The sequence below is a fragment of the Pleurodeles waltl genome, chromosome 5, assembly GCF_031143425.1.
Source record: "Pleurodeles waltl isolate 20211129_DDA chromosome 5, aPleWal1.hap1.20221129, whole genome shotgun sequence".
Taxonomy (NCBI): Eukaryota; Metazoa; Chordata; class Amphibia; order Caudata; family Salamandridae; genus Pleurodeles; species Pleurodeles waltl.
Genome location: NC_090444.1, coordinates 778,311,324 through 778,333,735, shown reverse-complemented (window position 1 = coordinate 778,333,735; position 22,412 = coordinate 778,311,324). Strand labels below are relative to the sequence as shown.

General features: G+C 44.8%; 1 protein-coding gene across 1 annotated transcript in view; it reads right to left on the bottom strand.

Moving 5' to 3' along the window:
• CLVS2 (clavesin 2) overlaps nt 1-22,412 on the bottom strand; it is a 309,211-nt gene that overhangs the window by 86,184 nt on the left and 200,615 nt on the right. Inside the window, exon 3 of the mRNA XM_069234757.1 lies at nt 8,129-8,239. Coding sequence (XP_069090858.1) covers nt 8,129-8,239 — 111 coding nt within the window. The remainder of the gene's footprint in view (nt 1-8,128; nt 8,240-22,412) is intronic.

Below are 22,412 nucleotides of genomic sequence, written 5' to 3'. Positions count from 1 at the left end.
AGACCACATGTATGATAAGTAGAGTTTGTCACATAGCAATTGAGACTGTTGGACAGGTGTTCAGGGCTTCACATCTATGTCATTTGGTTTTGTGGTCTGGTAAATCTAAGAAAGATTTGCCTCTAGCCCCACCAGCAGCTACCCTTTGTACAATTCAGTAAGTGTCCAATTGTATATCCTTCTCTTTAACACATAGTATACTACTTTGCACACTAGCTGTGCCAGATAGTGTATGATCATTTTGTATTTTCTTCACCCTTCCAAACATATTTTCCATTCATTCTGCAATGACTATGACTTCTTTAAGTGAAGGATTTCTGTATAGTAATTGTTCTTGCACAAGATAACTATTAGTACATCTTGTTAACTGATCTCCTATTAGTAAATCAGGCAGTTCACCCAATTCACAAGCGTGTGCAAGAGTATTAAGAGAAGCAATACAATTGCCAACTTTCTCTGTTAGTTCTTGAACTCTAGTGAAAAATATATGGCATTCTAAAACAGGATTTGTATGTGAGCACAATATGGGAAAGTATTTGCCTATTTGCTAATGCATCTAGGGTAAGGAGCAGTGGTCAAGGACCATTACCTAGACACTCTCAAGCTGCCCAGCACAGTTCTCAAAGACCAAAGCTATCCAACAGGGACAACTTCCTCTTTGAGACTGAGTTACTAGTTATTTTGAGAAATCTGCAAGTTTCAATGGTTTGTAATGCAATTATGGCTACAAATCATTGGCAGCTATCATTGGAAATCACAACTCGGAGGGGATGCCCATGTCATGCATGATTCTAATTGTGATTGAAAAGAGTTTCAGATCTCCTCTTTGCAATTCAGTAAAGTGTTTCCAAATCGCATAAGCAGTCCAATGCAATTATAAAAAGGACATTTTGTGATCACAAACCCTGTGAGTTTATGAATTGTATGGTTTAGGACCATAAAATAATTTAGTAAACTGGCCCTTGGTGCTGTAATCATCAGTTTTGTGTATCACTTCTATGCCCTGGAGAGCATGGGAAAAAAGAGGTATTTCCATGCTTGGTAAATAGCCTGCCTTAGGTGACTATATTAAACCAGAATAAATTAATCATTCCTGCCAATATTCCATCTGCCACTGTGGGAGATACTGCATCCACCTCTCTGTTGGATGAAAATCTGCTATATTTAACCAACATTGCTAATGCCAATATGTCTGGCTTATGAATGAAAGTCCCTTTGGGGCACCTTATGCACTCTGTCAATTATCTTTGCAATCATGTATCCATTCATAAGTCCAGTGACTCATTCTTCTATTCACCCTCTGATTCAATCTTTAACATATGCAAGCTAACTCAAAAGAACAAAAGAAGAAAAAGAAAAAAACATGCTTACTTCTAAACATGGTGGGCATATGTTTGAAATAACAAAACTAAACATAGCAGGGGGTGCCCTTCTTGCAAAGGTATTGTAAATAGTCTGTCATTATTTTAAAGTTCAAGCATGGTAGACATTTAACACCAACCATCTAGGAATGGTAAAACAATGATACAATATGGACCACAGCATTCCATAATGATCTCATTATTTAGAAAAAGTGACCAAGTGGACTGTGGAATACTGCAGATTAAATGGGTGGCAGGTAAGCAATCCATTAGCGCTGCCTGGGGAGCTGTAGTATCCTTTTCATAAACATAAAAAATAAGAGATAAATTGAGGAGCAAAGAAATGAAAGGGGATCTATAAAACGAGAACATTCAAAACTAAAGGCTGGCTTGTCCAGCTCCGATACTGAGGCACAATCATTTTAGGTGGATGTTAACACATAATCAGAAAATGCCATAAATCACAGGCAAAAGAGCCAATGACTGATGCAGACTGAACCAATACTCCATTTGTTTCGCTGTCATGGATGGAAGTAGAGTTTACATGACATTCAGATAGACCAATAGCAGAGAAGAGTGGAACTAAAAGACGCTCTATGTATCAATATGGAGATATTTTGTCATGTGTGTATGTATTATGTAATGATGTTTTATTATTACAAACTCCTGCCAGACATCTAAGAAGTGGCTCTAGTAAGAATTATCAAAGTGAAAATCTTCTCCTACTAGGGTTTGTTAGAGTGAGTAAACTGCAACAGAATCATTCCTTATAAAGATGATTTCACATTTTGTGCAACAAAATACTTTAGATGTTCATACAGAGAAACAATATTCTACCCTTAAATGAAAGTTGATTTTAACATATATTTTCCACAATCAATATGTCAAGCATAATGTGTTTATCATAACTTTTCATATTAAACAGATCAAACCTAGGGCAATAGAAATATGTTTCGCAGTGAGCCAATCAGGCCTGTTGCTGTTATCAATGTCTTATCACCATAACCAACTGAGGCCTGCTATACTGAGCATCAGCTTTCCCACAAGGCAACCATCAGGCATGCAGTCATAAAATTAAATATTATACAAAATTACAGTTTGCAAAGCAAAATACTATGGCTCCTAAGAGGTCCTAACAAGGATTTTGACTGTACAATCTTCTATACCCACAGCTTGTCTGTGCTTGCCTACTATGATTATCTGTGAGATTCCATGTAACAAAATACCTTTTAGTAGGCTTTAATACAGATTAATAACAATCTTCTCTTAAGGACAATTAATACGTCAAACCTACTATGTTTATCATAACTTTTCATTTTATACAATCAGGCCTATAATCTTTATTAGTGGGTTTGCAGCATAACCAATTCATGCCTACTTTGTCGGGTCTGGTGATGCGCTGTCACAATTTTTGCATTGCTTACCAATTATACTAATGCACATTACATGCTTATATCTGAACTGCTATTTCCATGTTAATTGTGATCATACTTAGAGATACTTGTGTTATAAACAACCATAGTGAAGAATGTTCATGTTATGTAAAGCCATAGTTAATGTAGGCCCCTGTAAAGTACTTCCTCCTAACAATGAAAGTATGCTTTTGGCTGCATGTGTTACCTCATGTTCTCCTTTCATTTCTGGAGCCATGCTAACTGCAGTAGTTTGAACTAATGAGTAGTTAGTTGTTAAGTTTTGATTAGAAAATGTTATTACAGTTAGTTTCACTGTAACTGAATAATTCATTTATGGCACTTCTGTTGGGAACGGCTGGCTATGATGCACCGTTCTGTACACAATGTCTTCTGAAGGCTGTGCAGCTGTAACTCTCCTTTGTATGATGTATGAGAAACAGAGTGATGACACATTATCGACGAAAGTCTGGAATTTGATTGATCCCAACCTTTTGAGAATTGTGGGTAGTGTAGCATTTATTGAATCCCATGTTTTAGTCCTGCATTGCCGAGCTGATTAGTTTCAGATACCCTTATCTACTCTTTCAAGAGCAGATGCCCCTTCTTTCTCTCCGGAGACCCAATTTTTACTTTGCCCATCTCATAAATTTATATTCTGGAGCATGTCTATTCTCCTTTGCCTGATTGAACCTTCGTTTGTTTCTTTCTTAGGAGATTTTACTTGCTAACACCTGCTGCTTAAATTTACCTGCCTTCATTTCAGACCTTTATCAGCATTAGGGAACTTCTGTTGAGGGGAAACTGTATCTTCTTTCAATTTGTTTATGACAATCCTTAAAATAGCCTGTCTTTATATATACTATTTTGATCCATGCCTTGGATTATATTTGTAGGAGGCTGGCCTGGCTTATAGTGGTTACCTTGTGGTACTTACACCTTGTGCCAGGTCCAGTTATCCCTTATTAGTAGATTAGAGGTGTTCTAGCAGCTTAGGCTGATAGAGGTAGCTATAGCAGAGCAGCTTAGGCTGAACTAGGAGACATGCAAAGCTCCTACTATACCACTTATATCATATAGCACTATATCATAAGAAAACACAATACTCAGAGTTACCAAAAATAAAGGTACTTTATTTTAGTGACAATATGCCAAAAGTATCTCAGATGAAAGACTCCCTCAGGAGGTAAGTAATATACATAAAATATATGCACACAAACCAAAATCAGGTAAGTAACAGTTAGAAAAGTAGTGCAAACAATGTAGAACACAATAGAATGCAATAGGGAGAAATAGGACTAGGGGCAACACAAACCATATACTTCAAAAGTGGAATGCGAACCACAAATGGACCCCAGGCCTAGTGTAGTGTGTAAAGGGTCGCTGGGAGTATAAGAAAACACTAAGGGTGTCCAAGATACCCAAGACCCTGAAAAGTAGGAGTAAAGTTACCCTACTACCCCAGAAAGACAGTAAAGTCGAGATAGGGGATTCTGCAAGAACAACAACTGACTGCAAAACACTGAAGACGGATTCCTGGACCTGAGGACCTGTAAAGGAAGGGGACCAAGTCCAAGAGTCACGCAAGTGTACAGGTGGGGCAGGAGCCCACTAAACCCCGGATGAAGGTGCAAAAGGGCTGCCTCCGGGTGGAAGAAGCCAAAGATTCTGCAACAACGGAAGGTGCCAGGAACTTCTCCTTTCACCAGAACATGTCTCACGGCGTCCTGGAGGATGCAGAGTTGTTTCCATGCAGAAAGACTGCAAACAAGCCTTGCTAGATGCAAGAGTTGCGGTTGAGGATTTTGGGTGCTGCTAGGGCCCAGGAAGGACCAGGTGGTCCACCCTTTGGGGGAGGAAACAGAGGGGGCACTCAGCAACACAGAGAGCTCATGCAGAAGCAGGCAGTACCCGTAGAAGCACCTGAACAGGCACTTAGAAGATCTGAGGATGACAGTCGACTCAGAGTCACAAATGAGGGTCCCACGACATCGGAGTCCAACTCAGCGAGTTCGGCAATGCAGGATGGAGTGCTGGGGAACTGGGCTGGGCTGTGCAGGAAGGAAGTCTTGCAAAAGTGCACAGAAGCCCGAGCAGCTGCAGTTCACGGAGTACACAGGATTACTGTCTGGCGAGGGAAGGCAAGGATTTACCTCCACCAAATTTGGACAGAAGGGCCACTGGACTGTCGAAGACACTTGGACCCAGATCCTGTGTTCCAGGGACCATGCTCGTCAGGATGAGAGGAGACCCAGAGGACCGGTTATGCAGAAGTTTGGTGCCTGCGTTGGCAGGGGAAGATTCCGTCGACCAATGGGAGATTTCATCTTGGCTTCCAGTGCAGGGTGAAGGCAGATGGCCCTCAGAGCATGCACCACCAGGAAACAGTCACAAAAGCCGGAAGGATGAGGCGCTACAATGTTGCTGGTAGTCTTCTTGCTACTTTGTTGCGGTTATGCAGGCATCCTGGAGCAGTCAGCGGTCGATCCTTGGCAGAAGTCGAAGAGGAAAGTGCAGAGGAACTCTGGTAAGCTCTTGCATTCGTTATCTCGTGAGATGCTCACAGGACAGACCGTAAATAGCCCTCAGAGGAGGATTGGCTACGGAGAAAGGTAAGCACCTATCAGGAGGGGTCTCTGACGTCACCTGCTGACACTGGCCACTCAGAGCTGTCCATTGTGCCCTCACCTCTGCATCCAAGATGGCAGAGGTCTGGGACACACTGGAGGAGCTCTGGGCACCTCCCCTGGGAGGTGCTGGTCAGGGGAGTGGTCACTCCCCTTTCCTTTGTCCAGTTTTGCGCCAGAGCAGGGCTGGGGGGATCCCTGAACCGGTGTAGACAGCTTATGCAAGGAGGGCACCATCTGTGCCCTTCAAAGCATTTCCAGAGGCCAGGAGAGGCTCTTCCTCCTAGGCCCTTCACACCTATTTCCAAAGGGAGAAGTTGTAACACCCTCTCTCGGAGGAAGTCCTTTGTTCTGCCTTCCAGGGACTGGGCTACCCAGGCCTCAGGGGGGCAGAAACCTGTCTGAGGGGTTGGCAGCAGCGGTAGCTGCAGTGGAGACCCCATAAAGTTAGTTTGGCAGTACCCGGGCTCTATGCTGGAGACCAGGGGATGTATGGAATTGTCCTCCCAATACCAGAATGGTATTGGGGAGACAATTCCATGATCCTAGACATGTTACATGGCCATGTTCGGAGTTACCATTGTGACACTACATATAGGTATTGACCTGGTGTCCCCGCACTCACAAAGTCTGGGGAATTTGCCCTGAACAATGTGGGGGCACCTTGGCTAGTGCCAGGGCGCCCACACACTAAGTAACTTACCACCTAACCTTCACCAGGTGAGGGTTAGACATATAGGTGACTTATAAGTTACTTAAGTGCAGTGAAAATGGCTGTGAAATAACGTGGACGTTATTTCACGCAGGCTGCAGTGGCAGGCCTGTGTAAGAATTGTCTGAGCTCCCTATGGGTGTCAAAAGACATCCTGCAGCCCATAGGGATCTCCTGGAACCCCAATACCCTGGGTACCTAGGTACTATATACTAGGGAATTATAAGGGTGTTTCAGCGTGCCAATAAGAATTGGTAAAATTAGTCACTAGCCAGTAGTGACAATTTTAAAAGCAGAGAGAGCATACACACTGAGGTTCTGGTTAGCAGAGCTTCAGTGATACAGTTAGGCACCACACAGGGAACACATACAGGCCACAAACTCATGAGCACAGGGGTCCTGGCTAGCAGGATCCCAGTGATACATATCAAACACACTGACAACATAGGGTTTTCACTATGAGTACTGAGCCCTGGCTAGCAGGATCCCATTGAGACAGTAAAAACACACTGACATATACTCACAAACAGGCCAAAAGTGGGGGTAACAAGGATAGAAAGAGACTACCTTCCTACAATATTGAACTATGCTTCCACAAGGTGATTTTTGATTTATGATTAATTTGAATGGTTTCTAAGGTTGCTAATATTCTAATAACTGTTAATGGTTTGAAAATCCTCTAAACTCTGACGTTCTTGTGGTGCAAAATGTGCTTTATTGTCCTTGATATATTGTTAAAATGTTGATTTTAGGGGGTTAATTTGAGACAAAGGTTAATCTACTCAAGTGCAGCTTGTACATTACTTATATAGGGGGTCATTCTGACCCCGGCGGGCGGCGGTTGCCGCCCGCCTGGAGGGAACCGCCATTTGGCCGCCCCGCGGTCAAAAGACCGCTGGGGCCATTCCAACTTTCCCGCTGGGCCGGCGGGAAAGGGGCCTGCAACACTGAAGCCGGCTCCAAATGGAGCCGGCGGTGTTGCAGGTGTGCGACGGGTGCAGTTGCACCCGTCGCGCTTTTCACTGTCTGCTGTGCAGACAGTGAAAAGCATGCTGGGGCCCTGTTAGGGGGCCCCTGCACTGCCCATGCCAGGGGCCCCAGGACACCCGTTCCCGCCATCCTGTTCCTGGCGGTAAAGACCACCAGAAACAGGCTGGCGGTAAGGGTGTCAGAATCCCCATGGCGGCGCTGCTTGCAGCGCCGCCATGGCGGATTCGCCCAGCCGGGGGAAATCCGGCGGGAAACCGCCGGACCCGGTTTTCTGACCGCGGCTTTACCGCCGCGGTCAGAATGGGCAAGGAAGCACCGCCAGCCTGTTGGCGGTGCTTCCGTCACCCGCGGCCCTGGCGGTCTATGACTGCCAGGGTCGGAATGAGGGCCATAGTGTTGAATAACAATATAACATATTTGTTTGGCTGCCAACATATGGGCAGAGGCAAAACCCCTGTCCTGGTGATTGTTACATAATTACCTGGTAACAGCTGCAATGTCAAGCCAGACCATAAAAATGCTTGCCAAGCAGCTGTTTTTTTCCCTACATGTGTTCAATCACCATGGGAGGAGATACTGTAAGTAAAAAATGAATTATTGACATTTTACTATGTCCCTGTGGCATGATGGTATTTCTACCATTGTATGTGGAGACCAGAAAAGTGCCCCTAAAAAGCTGAGGTTTGTTATTGCACGTGAGGGACACATTTATTCATGTTTTTGAAATACCATAACTGTTTGCATGGCATTCATTAATGATACCAGACATGGTGGGAGATTGGGCACCCTAGATTGGGTGGCTGATGTGCCACATTAACCAGTAGGGAGCGTGGAGCAAGACTCACTCTTAAGACATGGGCCATTCCCTGCTTTTGAATTATGGTTGCGAAATTCCTGGGGTGCAGGAAGAGAGCTTCGACCGTTTCAACCAAAGCACTATTGCATCTCTCCTCCTATTACCTCCGTCAAAATAAATCATGTATGTTTCTACATCTATAAGAGTTACAGTTACTAAAATAAAATTACCCTTTTCCGTGTCTTCTCCTTCAAGAAAGGTCGTATCACTGTGTACAAAGCATGTATATACCATGGTTGGTTGACAAAATGAATTCCTCCGAAGCGAGCAGGAAAACTGTCCTACAACATAAAAAAATAAAATCATACTTATTAGGGGGAACATTTGAAACAAAAGCAATGCTATCACCACTGATTTTAATTGAGAACAGCTTTAGTGAATTGGAATGGAAATTGGAAGCTATACTGACTGATCTTCAAGAGACGAAATTGCAGTTTTTCCCAGAGTATCCCCAAAAATGTAAAAAAAGAAAGGAAAAAGGCCCTGAGGAGCTCAATGTAACTTCAACTTCTTGAGCATAATGGTTTGTTGAGGTTCCTGTGGAATCAATATATAAGTTTTAAAAAAACACACATTGCAGCGGGGTATCTTAGCCCTCTAGTATGCTCAAAATTAGAGGATGAAATGTATACAGACCAATTAACAAAGGTTTGAAGACTTGCTGTAAGAAAATGTTTGTGCACACATGTTTTTGGACCTCCAATCCCTTTTTGAGCCGCATTACAGTGATGCGTAAAATGTGCCTGTGCCTAAAAGAAGCACATTGTTTTGTGCACCAAGGTCTTTGAAGTTGCTGTTTTTCGCTGATACCTAGGAAGGTTAGATGTTTTTGTGGGGTCTGGGTAAGGCACTTCATTGGGTCTCCCATAGGATGAGCCCCTGTTTTCAAATAAAAAAAAAAAATTGGTGCAGGGTCAGACAAAACATGATAAATACAACATCTGGTGCCATTTAATGGTATTAGCTGACTCATCATTATTAAACAAGAAATTCTTAATTTTATGGCAAGACCGGAGGCGAGTATTATGCGTTTCTTTTCTTACTTTTAATGAATTTCAGCAGTCAAGAACAAACTACAGTTCCCATAAGACAAAGTAAGAAGAGCCAATGGGAACAAAAATGTGTACACAATATATGAACCAATAAGCATGCACATAGGGTATTATGACATCACTTGACTGCGAACAGCCCTCTTTTCTTGCTGCTCGCAGTCAAGTTAAGTACCTCAACAATTTTCTCTACTTATTATACTGTCCATTTTATTCTTAATTGCTTTTACACTCTTTTTTTATTGTTTATTTGCCCTCACGATATTGCGTGTTTCCCCATATTATTTAAGCCAGCAAGTTGCCGCACGCTCTTCCAGAGCGCTGTCCCTCGCACTCGTTCGAATTCTTTCCAACGTCTCCTCAGACGCCGTGCGCTCATTCTTTGCTGCATCTGAGGAAACGCTGCTACCTCGTTCGGCGCTCCCTATTCTGGAGTTATTCTGGAGTTATTTTCAGCGCATGCCTCCAATTACCCACTTTCGGCTTCGCTCAGCGGCCTCTTGCTTTGACATAGTTTTGAGCAAGCGCAGGAGTGATTCAACTGGCCTTACCTCCTTACGCCTCCGGCTGCAGACTCCTCTGTCTCACACACCTCATTTTGTTCACGCCCACAGGCAGAGTTTTCTCTTTCCCTTTGTTTCATTAACCCCTGGATTACCGCTTTCATAATGGAGAGGGATAACTCTCCTTCCAGGCAAAATACATCGTATGACATCAACGATATAAGGCTGGAACTTAGGGCCAGATGTAGCAAAGGGTTTTTCCCATTCTGTCCTTATGGGAAAATGTGTTCGTACATGTGGCCCCTAATTCCTTCATAAAATCTTCAGTACAGCAGGCTGTTTCTACTTCCATACATAAACTATCAAAAAATTTAGAGTCTTCTTTTGCCAATATTATTTCTAAGACTCTATCGGCCCAGGCTGCGGGGGATTGTAGTCAGCGCCTTTCCCCTTCTAAACATAAAAAATCTCAAACAAAGGCGCTAAAGGTAAGTGAGGTTTCCTCACACATGGCAGAGGACGCAGTTCCTCACAGTGCTCCCTCCAGGGAGTATAAACATTTGGAAAATATACAGTCATCCATAAAACACAAATACAAGTCAAAAAATATTGTTTCCCCTATAATAATTTCTTCCATCCCAGATACTGATGACGATATGCCTGATTTGGATTCATATACCATCATATCTGACAAAGATAACACTAGCTCATTATCGCCTCCTCCTTCAAAAAAATAATGCCAAATCAATTCCTCTTTTGGATCCCGAGGGCTTTCCAATGTTTGACCCTTCCCAAATCCTTCATCCCAGTTCCACCGAGTGGGTCCCTGTGGACTATGTAGCTGAATATGTTTCAGCCAGGACAAATTGTCCTTTGGATAAACTAAAGCTAAGCTCAAGTCCAAATGCCCTCGTCCTTCCCTCCCTCATAAGTCTTCTGTCACTCCAACGATGGACCAACCTCTGCTCACATTTTTTACAAACTTGGTAAGGATCCCCGTAAGGGAGTAGACAAGGCGTGGTCAGGTTTCCAAGATAAGCTATTGGATATCCTTGGTCCTCTCACACGTATTTTTGATATTGCTGAGGCTGCCAGACTGGATAGTACCTTTATTGATCCTGAAGAACTTACCTTGTGGGTCCAGCGCTCTTTCTGCCTCCTTGGGAATGCCAATTCGGTGCTTACACACGAAATGAGAAAGGGGCTTTTACTAAAACTGGATTCCAAATTGGTCAACTTGGCCACCATACAACCAAATATAAAAACTGAAGGCTTAATATTTGGGGAATCCTTCATTAAGGATCTGGATAAATATGTGGCAACTTTTACATCACTGGACAAGGCACAACAGTCTTTAAAGAAGATGTTTAATCAACGTGTTTTTGGCATGGCTGGCAGAGGGAGGAACCGCTTTGCCGGCCGCGCATATCACAACAAAGGTTCCAGAGGCTTCAATAATACATCCTACCAAGATTACAGGCTGCAATTTTACCCTCAGAGAGGCAGAGGCTTCAGTTCCAGAGGTTACAGAGGTTTCAGACCCTCCAATTGTTAATTTCTCCCAAAATAGTCAGAAATTACATCAGATCCTTGGGTTCTGAACACTGTTCAAGGTTATATTATCAAACTTTATTCAACCCTGGTTCAACCTTTGCATCCTCCTCTTCCACATTTCTCTACAGAAATGTCAGATCTTATTTCCTCAGAAGTACAGTCCCTCATTCAGGAAAAGGCCATTTCTCTCACCCAACCCGATCCCTCGGATTTTATCAGCTCCATTTTCTTAGTTCAAAAGAAAAACAAACAAAAAGATGCGTCCTGTCATAAATCTCAAGCACTCCAATCATTTTGTAGTTTACCAACACTTCAAAATGGAAACCATCATCCACCTCAGAGATACGATCCTCCAACGCGATTGGATGGTTCGTTTGGACCTTCAAGACGCGTATTTAGTTGTTCCAATTCATCCAGATTCCAGAAAGTTTCTTCAATTTCAGTGGCTAGACCAACTTTTTCACTTTACCTCTCTACCCTTCGGTCTATCATCTGCCCCTTGGTGCTTCACCAAGCTCATGAAACCTGTAGTAGCTTTTCTCAGAGCTCAAGGTGTGAGACTCATCATTTATCTGGACAACATTCTCATAATGAGCCAGTCTCCTCAGTCTCTTTTTTCCCACTTAGCTCTTACATGTTCCCTTCTCTCAGATCTAGGGTTTATCATCAACAGAGAAAAGTCTTTTCTCACTCCGACCCAAGTTATAGAATTCTTAGGCTTTCAAATAACCTCCGTCTCAGCCATTCTTCTGCTTCCTTCCGCAAAAATCAAATCCATCAAATCGGAGATTTTGCAGATTTTACGCAGCTCTCTAATCTCTCTAAGATCACTGGCTCGAATAGTAGGTCTTCTGTCTTCCTCTATCCAAGCAATATTTCCAGGCCCCCTTCATTACCGGTCTCTCCAAAGACTAAAAATTTGTTACCTAAGAAAAGGTCTATCTTTTTCAGACACTATCCCTCTTGATCACGATTCCCGCATAGAACTCCAATGGTGGATAGACCATTTTGACGCATGGAACGGAAGAACTATCTGTGCATCAGCCCCAGATCTAGTAGGGGAGCCCGATGTGGACCAATCTCGACTGGAGGTTCATGGTCTTTAGAAGAGTCCAAATTGCATATCAACTGTTTAGAGATGCTTGCCGGCTCCTTTGCAATCAGAAGTCTTGCAAACAACAAAGTTCATTGTGCTATTCTCCTCAGAATGGACAATATTTCGGCAGTAAGATATATAAATCACCTCGGAGGCACGAAATCCAAACCTTTAGTGGAACTAGCCGTTTTCCTCCTGTCTCAACACCCAACTTCCTCTATTCTTCAGCTGGCGTCCGGATCTGTTAGCATTAGCGTCCGATGCCTTCTTTCAGGATTGGTCAGGTTCCCTGAACTATTCCTTCCCTCCTTTTCTCATGATTAGCAGAGTGCTCTCTCAGCTCAGATGACAACAAGCCTCTTTGATACTTATAGCCCCATTTTGGCAATCCCAAATCTGGTTCCCAACTCTTTTGGAAATGTCAATAGATTTTCCTTTCCTTCTTCCTTCCTTTCCGAATCTTTTGTTGGATCCAATGCATCGTCCTCATCCTCTCATTTTAGACAATCTTCTCATCCTTTCAGCGTGGAAGGTCTCGGGTACTCCCAATCTGGCCCTTTCATTTCGGCAGAAGCTTCCCAATACTTATCGCAATCCTGGGCTCCTGGCACCAAGAAAGCGTACCAATCAGCATGGTCTTTATGGCATAGCTGGTGTCTGGGAAAATACATTGATTGCTCTTCAGCAGATGTGATTTTTATTGCAAATTTTTTGGCTGCCGGAGCTAGTAAAGGTAAAGCTTTTCGTACCATCAATTTATATAGGTCCGCGATTTCTTCCAATCATACCTACGTGAATAGAAAACCAGTTGGAGACCATCCACTTGTTTGTCGTCTTTTAAAGGGAGTAACATTTTCTAATCCACCGATGCCCAAATACAGACAACTATGGGACGTTAATATTGTTTTAAAGTTTGTTTTGTCATGGCCTGATAATAACATGCTTACTTTAAAAATGTTATCGGCTAAGTTAACATGCTTTTATGTCTTGTTTCTATCAAACGAATTTCCGTTGTCAAAGCCTTGGATATTTCTAATCGTCAATTTACTAATACTGGTGCTTTATTTACAATTTTTCGTCGAACCAAAACCAACTTATCTTCTGTTTTTTATCCTTACTTTCCAGATCACCCCAATTTATGTGTTGCACTATATTTAAACGCTTACGAACAGAAAACTGCAAATTTAAGAATCTCCTCTACTTCCCAACTTCTAATTTCTTTTAGAAAACCTTTCAATGCGGTATCAGCTGCTACTTTAGCCCGTTGGGTCAAATGGATTATGTCTCTGGCAGGCATCAATACTTCCATGTTTGGAGCTCATTCATCTAGAGGAGCCATGGCTTCCAAAGCCTTCTGGGCAGGTTCTCGTTTGGAGGATATTCTTAAATATGCAGACTGGTCAAATGATAATGTATTTAGAGTTTTTTATTGTAAACCTGTTGATAACGTTTCATTGAATGTAATTAATATGCTTTGAACTCGCATAATAGGAGCCTCCGGTCTTGCCATAAAATTTAGATTTTCTTAGTCTCTTGACGGAAAGTCTTAATTTTATTAAAGACACGGAGGCGAGTATTATCCCACCACTTTGTTTTAATGTTTGTTTATCTTTTTCCCACCCTTGTTTTAGCCTCAACGCCGGCCATTCAACTATCATCATAAGCCATCATCATCGTCCTGGTGGTCCAATCTCCAATCTTCGTTTTCTCCTACCAGTACTCATCGCTTTATGGATCCTGCTTGCTCCGATCATTCTCCGTTTTCTGGAATGTTGAACTTTTGTTCTGAATTGTTATCTTTTATCATGGCTATACTTATTATTTTTGCCATATTTCCTTTATTTAATTCTGACTGACCTCTCGCAAGAAAAGAGGGCTGTTCGCAGTCAAGTGATGTCATAATACCCTATGTGCATGCTTATTGGTTCATATATTGTGTACACATTTTTGTTCCCATTGGCTTTTTTTAATTTGCCTTATGGGAACAGTAGTTTGTTCTTGACTGCTGCTATTCATTAAAAGTAAGAAAAGAAATGCATAATACTCACCTCCGTGTCTTTAATAAAATTAAGACTTTCCGTCAAGACACTAGGAAAATCTACATTTTAAATCGATAAATAACTTCTGTAGCACAACCGTGGCACAATGACAAAGTATGTGGCCTTTGGAATAATCCCCCTCTCTTCTGAAAGTCCTGATGAACCGTGATTGTTTCAGTGCATCCCCTAAAACCGAGGCAGTATTTTAATCAAGGTTAAAAGTATGACTTCTTTTTATGGAATTAACACTGAAAAACCAGTTTAACATTGATCTACTGTAGAACAGAACATTCATGTAACTTTGCTCCTGTAGGGCTGTGCCAGCATTTGGAGTGAATTTCAGTGACTTTGGAGTGAAGTTCAATCTGTTAATGAATACACACAGGACCCCTTCCGGACACATGAAACAGCAGCAAATTTACAGCAGTTCTTCAGGAATTCACAGTGAATTTATTTTTAGTCGAAGCTGGAACCATTTAGGTACTCACAAGTGTGGTCAGTGCTAATTTATGCATTAATTAACATTGTGCACAGTGTGGCCAAGACAGCTAAGATGGCGGACACGTCTCTCTAACACTCCATCTTCCTGCCCGCCAACCTTCACATAACAAGGCCTCATGCCTCTGGGGCAAGCAAGCCAATGCCTCTGCCCCTCTCCTACAATGCCTGCCCATTGTTAGTGCAGTGTTTTCTCCCCCCAGGTGCCCAATCCGGACGCCCTGCTGGCTCTCGAGCCTACAGGTCCCTCATCTTCATCACTGGGGAAGGCGGCCCGCACACTAGCTCTCCTCTGCTGACTACAGGGTGCCATGGCCCACTATACCTAACAACCGTGCCTGCATCTGAGACTTTCCGAGGTGGTGGACACCTTCTAGACCACCTGGCAGTTGGTTACTGCCTTCCGCCCACATAGCATGCCTGCATTTTGGAGTCCAGATAGAAGCGCATGGGGAACGCAGACCACCGTAACATGCATCCGGAAGGCCCCTATGTGACAACTACAGATGGAGGGAAACATCAGAGACCCAAGCCACATAAACCAGACACCTCTTGCAGACATACACTTGTTGCAAGTGGCCCAGATCCAACACGGTTGGACCTGAGTGCGACCTGAACAGCCCTGACGAGACCTATGAAGGACCCATTGAGCCTCACAGAGCTCCCCGCCTGCTCCCTGAGACCAAGGGCGACACCTGGGGAATCTTTCTCTCTCCAACCTTCCTCCATGAAATCTCCCCAGAGAAAAGTGCCCACGTGCACCCGCCTCAGTGCTCAGATCAGGGTTGAGCACATGGAGAAGCGGGAGACCTGACGGGGCACTGCAAGACAACTTCAGTGGCGGCAGAGGGAACAGCCGGGCCCAAAGGAACATTGGTGCTTCAAATCCCTCCTTGAGACTGGCAGGTGAGAGCCATTACAGCAGTGAGCACCCCACCACCGGATTCCTCCTCTCCCTCTCGTCTTCCTTGCTGGCACCACTGCCTGGTCCAGGCCCCGGAATGGGCTGAGTGAGGTGCTTAGGTGTGTGGACGGATGGCACTACACTGACTCGCGCCACTGTGGAGGGGGACTCCCGCATTGGTGCCACAATCAAGAAGCATGGTTGTGGATGGTGCGGCTGCACCCTGCACATCCCATTCAGACCATCAGAGCACACCGCCCCTCTTCCACTGCACTGCCAGATTCAACCAACCACTCCACTATTTCCACCCACAATGCATGGGACTGACGGGAGCGTACAAATGACCGTCCTTATCTAAACCACTTAGGCACACAATTCTGCAAGCCCCAAATTCTAACTGCCAGTTGTTGCTGCCTGGGGACCTCCTCCGATATTCTGCTTATCTCCTACTGGACAATCACTCTTTGCCCGGTCAGTACACAAACAGTCAACAATGGGGAGGTTACGGTCTGACTCAAACTTCCCAACCCCCACCAAGAACCAAACAAGAGTTAAAGGGTCCAAACAATCCTCCTCCCTTTGACAGCTCCTTCTTCTATTCACATCTGACGAACTAGATAAGGTACCATTGAACAATTCCGAGCCTCTATGAAAACAGATTCGGCTCACTATTAATGAAACTGGGCTTTCTGCAGGACGACCAACGCAAACTAGCAGACAAAGTAATGACCAACGAAATGACACTTGCCACTTTACAACCCCTGACAGTAGACCAATATGCAACCTAACAGGCAGAGTTTCACAAAGCTGGTTCAAATCCTTCACCCAAGACCCTGGAACTCTCTCCCGTTTGCTCCCTGTAGCGGGCACACAGAATGCCGACCCGATGCCCCCCACCTGGGGCACCCACCTATCTCATGTTAGCCAAACTACTGCACTTTAAGGACAGGACACCATCCTTCGAGTGAGCAGACAGCCTGGCCCACTACAAGTGGATGGTGCAACTATCATGCTTTTCCCAGATTATACACATGCAGTCCAGTGCCAGCACCCTGGGCATATTCAAACACACTAAACAATGGCAAGTGCAGACCCAATTCTCATCATTATTACTACTTCTTGCGAAGAACACCCTAACGATGCACTGGCACTCACCCACAACACCCCCGATATTTTCTTGGCACAGCGCAAGTGGGGGCACCAGAGAAGGATGTCCTCCGATACGAGGAGATATGCCGCCTCTGGAACTGCTCACCCAACTAGCTGCATTTCCCTCCTACCCCACTGAGTATGGCTGCTTCCCACACAACAGCTAGCCATTCCAAGTTCAACTTCATCTCCCCTACTTAGGGGCATAATTATACTCTGTTTGCACCGAATTAGTGTCATGTTTTTTTACTCTAATTCGGTGCAAAACTAACTCCATATTTATACTTTGGCGGTAGACCCATCTGGCACCAAATGTATGGAGTTAAAGTCATTTTTGGGAAGTGGAAACCTACCTTGCTTTAATGAGATGCAAGGTAGGTGTTTCCGTGCAAAAAATGACTCTATGGCCTTAACGTCATATTTATACTCCAGTGCAAAAATGGTGCGTGGGAGGGAGGAGGGGTCAAAAAATGGTGCAAAGCTTGCTTTGCCCTGTTTTTTAACTCCTGGGTCAGGGCAGGCGTTAGGGGACCTGTGGCCCTATTTCCATGGTGGAACACCATGGAATAAGCCTGCAGGTGTCCTCCCCAGGCCCTAGGGGCACACCCACCCACACCAGAGGAACTGCGGTGGATGAGTGACACCATCCGAGGTAAGTACAGATAAATACAGGTAAGTATTGCACTTTATTTTTTAAAGTGCCATAGGGGGCCCTGTAATGGGCCCCCATACATGGCACAGGGTCTAATGGCCATGCCCAGGGGATCCTTGTCCTTTCTAAGGCAGGAGTCATGTGGCATGGTGGTTTAGCACCATAAAATGACGCTAATCTGGTTAGAGTAATTTTTTTTACTCTAATCTGCCTAAAGTCATTTTTTGGTGCAAAACCCCCTTCTTCTATACCGCCAGCCCCACTCAATTAAAGTCATTTTTTTTTTTTACTCTAGCCTACCCTTTGCACTGGGTAGCACCATTCCATAAATAAGGTGCCCGGCTGGTGCACAGAAATTGTGCAAGCCGGTGCTAAACTTTTTGGTGCAAAACTGCTTTAGTGCAGTTTTGCACCAAAAAGTATAAATAAGGGCCTTAGTTTGTTGTTGATTTCCCAAAGGAACACAGTACCTCCACTCAACTTTAGACACTACAAGGACCATGTGTAACCATCTCATAAACCACCGTACGTACTTATTTGATGTACATGGAACTCATCTCGCAATCCATCTGGGTCCACGAGCAGTGTTAACATTTGTCTTTGTGTACTCACTGTGAGAAGGTAGCCTCTTTCTAGCCTTGTTACCCCCACTTTTGGCCTGTTTGTGAGTGTATGTCAGGGTGTTTGTCACTGTTTTCACTGTCTCACTGGGATCCTGATAGCCAGGCCTCAGTGCTCATAGTGAAAACACTATGTTTTCAGTATGTTTGTTATGTGTCACTGGGATCCTGCTGGTCAGGACCCCAGTGCTCATAGGTTTGGGGCCTATATGTATGTGTCACTGGGACCCTGTCACACAGGGCCCCAGTGCTCATAGGTGTGCATGTATATGTTCCCTGTGTGGTGCCTAACTGTCTCACTGAGGCTCTGCTAATCAGAACCTCAGTGGTTATGCTCTCTCATTTCTTTCCAAATTGTCACTAACAGGCTAGTGACCATTTTTACCAATTTACATTGGCTTACTGGAACACCCTTATAATTCCCTAGTATATGGTACTGAGGTACCCAGGGTATTGGGGTTCCAGGAGATCCCTATGGGCTGCAGCATTTCTTTTGCCACCCATAGGGAGCTCTGACAATTCTTACACAGGCCTGCCACTGCAGCCTGAGTGAAATAACGTCCACGTTATTTCACAGCCATTTTACACTGCACTTAAGTAACTTATAAGTCACCTATATGTCTAACCTTTACCTGGTAAAGGTTAGGTGCAAAGTTACTTAGTGTGAGGGCACCCTGGCACTAGCCAAGGTGCCCCCACATTGTTCAGAGCCAATTCACTGAACTTTGTGAGTGCGGGGACACCATTACACGCGTGCACTACATATAGGTCACTACCTATATGTAGCTTCACCATGGTAACTCCGAATATGGCCATGTAACATGTCTATGATCATGGAATTGCCCCCTCTATGCCATCCTGGCATTGTTGGTACAATTCCATGATCCCAGTGGTCTGTAGCACAGACCCTGGTACTGCCAGACTGCCCTTCCTGGGGTTTCTCTGCAACTGCTGCTGCTGCCAACCCCTCAGACAGGCAGCTGCCCTCCTGGGGTCCAGCCAGGCCTGGCCCAGGATGGCAGAACAAAGAACTTCCTCTGAGAGAGGGTGTGACACCCTCTCCCTTTGGAAAATGGTGTGAAGGCAGGGGAGGAGTAGCCTCCCCCAGCCTCTGGAAATGCTTTGTTGGGCACAGATGTGCCCAATTCTGCATAAGCCAGTCTACACCGGTTCAGGGACCCCTTAGCCCCTGCTCTGGCGCGAAACTGGAAAAAGGAAAGGGGAGTGACCACTCCCCTGACCTGCACCTCCCCTGGGAGGTGTCCAGAGCTCCTCCAGTGTGCTCCAGACCTCTGCCATCTTGGAAACAGAGGTGCTGCTGGCACACTGGACTGCTCTGAGTGGCCAGTGCCACCAGGTGACGTCAGAGACTCCTGCTGATAGGCTCCTTCAGGTGTTAGTAGCCTTTCCTCTCTCCTAGGTAGCCAAACCCTCTTTTCTGGCTATTTAGGGTCTCTGTCTCTGGGGAAACTTTAGATAACGAATGCATGAGCTCAGCCGAGTTCCTCTGCATCTCCCTCTTCACCTTCTGATAAGGAATCGACTGCTGACCGCGCTGGAAGCCTGCAAACCTGCAACATAGTAGCAAAGACGACTACTGCAACTCTGTAACGCTGATCCTGCCGCCTTCTCGACTGTTTTCCTGCTTGTGCATGCTGTGGGGGTAGCCTGCCTCCTCTCTGCACCAGAAGCTCCGAAGAAATCTCCCGTGGGTCGACGGAATCTTCCCCCTGCAACCGCAGGCACCAAAAAGCTGCATTACCGGTCCCTTGGGTCTCCTCTCAGCACGACGAGCGAGGTCCCTCGAATCCAGCGATGCTGTCCAAGTGACCCCCACAGTCCAGTGACTCTTCAGCCCAAGTTTGGTGGAGGTAAGTCCTTGCCTCACCTCGCTGGGCTGCATTGCTGGGAACCGCGACTTTGCAAGCTACTCCGGCCCCTGTGCACTTCCGGCGGAAATCCTTCGTGCACAGCCAAGCCTGGGTCCACGGCACTCTAACCTGCATTGCACGACTTTCTAAGTTGGTCTCCGGCGACGTGGGACTCCTTTGTGCAACTTCGGCGAGCACCGTTTCACGCATCCTCGTAGTGCCTGTTTCTGGCACTTCTCCGGGTGCTACCTGCTTCAGTGAGGGCTCCTTGTCTTGCTCGACTTCCCCTCTCTCTGCAGGTCCAATTTGCGACCTCCTGGTCCCTCCTGGGCCCCAGCAGCGTCCAAAAACGCCAAACGCACGATTTGCGTGTAGCAAGGCTTGTTGGCGTCCATCCGGCGGGAAAACACTTCTGCACGACTCTCCAAGGCGTGGGGGATCCATCCTCCAAAGGGGAAGTCTCTAGCCCTTGTCGTTCCTGCAGTATTCACAGTTCTTCAGCCTAGTAAGAGCTTCTTTGCACCAACCGCTGGCATTTCTTGGGCATCTGCCCATCTCCGAGTTGCTTGTGACTTTTGGACTTGGTCCCCTTGTTCCACAGGTACCCTCAGTCAGGAATCCATCGTTGTTGCATTGCTGATTTGTGTTTTCCTTGCATTTTCCCTCTAACACGACTATTTTGTCCTTAGGGGAACTTTAGTGCACTTTGCACTCACTTTTCAGGGTCTTGGGGAGGGTTATTTTTCTAACTCTCACTATTTTCTAATAGTCCCAGCGACCCTCTACAAGGTCACATAGGGTTGGGGTCCATTCGTGGTTCGCATTCCACTTTTGGAGTATATGGTTTGTGTTGCCCCTATCCCTATGTTTCCCCATTGCATCCTATTGTAACTATACATTGTTTGTACTGTTTTCTAAGACTATACTGCATATTTTTGCTATTGTGTATATATATCTTGTGTATATTTCCTATCCTCTCACTGAGGGTACACTCTAAGATACTTTGGCATATTGTCATAAAAATAAAGTACCTTTATTTTTAGTATACTTGTGTGTTGTGTTTTCTTATGATATTGTGCATATGACACTAAGTGGTACTGTAGTAGCTTCACACGTCTCCTAGTTCAGCCTAAGCTGCTCTGCTAAGCTACCATTATCTATCAGCCTAAGCTGCTAGACACCCTATACACTAATAAGGGATAACTGGGCCTGGTGCAAGGTGCAAGTACCCCTTGGTACTCACTACAAGCCAGTCCAGCCTCCTACATTGGTTGTGCAGTGGTGGGATAAGTGCTTTGAGACTACTTACCACTCTTGTCATTGTACTTTTCATAAGAGAAAAATATACAAAACAAGGTCAGTGTATATACACATAGCCAAAAAGTTTTGCATTTCCTCTTTTCACTCTTTTCTAAGTGCTGAAAAGTACTTCTAAACTTTCAAAAAGTTCTTAAAAGTTTAAAAAGTTTTTTCTGTCTTTCCAAAAAGTTCTGAAAACTTTTTTCTCTTTGTCTATCACTTTAACTCTCTCTAAAAATGTCTGGCACAGGAAAAAATGTTGAACTGTCCAAACTTGCATATGATCACCTTAGCTGGAAAGGAGCAAGGAGTCTCTGCATAGAGAGAGGTTTGAGTGTAGGGAAGAATCCTTCCTTAGAACTGTTAATTAATATGCTTAGAGTACAGGATAAGGCCATAAGTGCCCAATCTGTAGAAAAAGTAGCTAATGGTTCTCAATCTGATCCAGGGACTCCCCCAGGAAAAGGTTCAGGAAAGAAACTTCTCAGCCTGCCCATTACTAGACAGTCTAGCATAGTTGGTACAGAGGTTGAATCACATCATACTGATGATGTGCTCTCACATTATGCTGGTAGCCAAGCTGTTAGGGTGCCCTTGGTAAGGGACAGGTCTCCTTCTGTTCATTCCCATCATACCTCTGTATCTAGAAATGTCCCTCCCACCCACCCTGATGACAGATTGTTAGAAAGGGAGCTCAATAGATTGAGAGTGGAACAAACCAGACTGAAGCTCAAGAAGCAACAGCTGGATTTGGATAGACAGTCTTTAGAAATAGAGAGGGAAAGACAGAAGTTGGGTTTAGATACCCATGGTGGCAGCAGCAGTATTCCCCATAGTCATCCTGCAAAAGAGCATGATTCCAGGAATCTGCACAAGATAGTTCCCCCTTATAAGGAGGGGGATGACATTAACAAGTGGTTTGCTGCACTTGAGAGGGCCTGTGTTGTACAGGATGTCCCTCAAAGGCAGTGGGCTGCTATCCTATGGCTATCATTTAGTGGAAAAGGTAGGGATAGGCTCCTTACTGTGAAAGAAAATGATGCCAATAATTTTACAGTTCTTAAGAATGCACTCCTGGATGGTTATGGCTTAACCACTGAACAGTACAGGATAAAGTTCAGAGAGACCAAAAAGGAGTCTTCACAAGACTGGGTTGATTTCATTGACCAGGCAGTGAAGGCCTTGGAGGGGTGGTTACATGGCAGTAAAGTTACTGATTA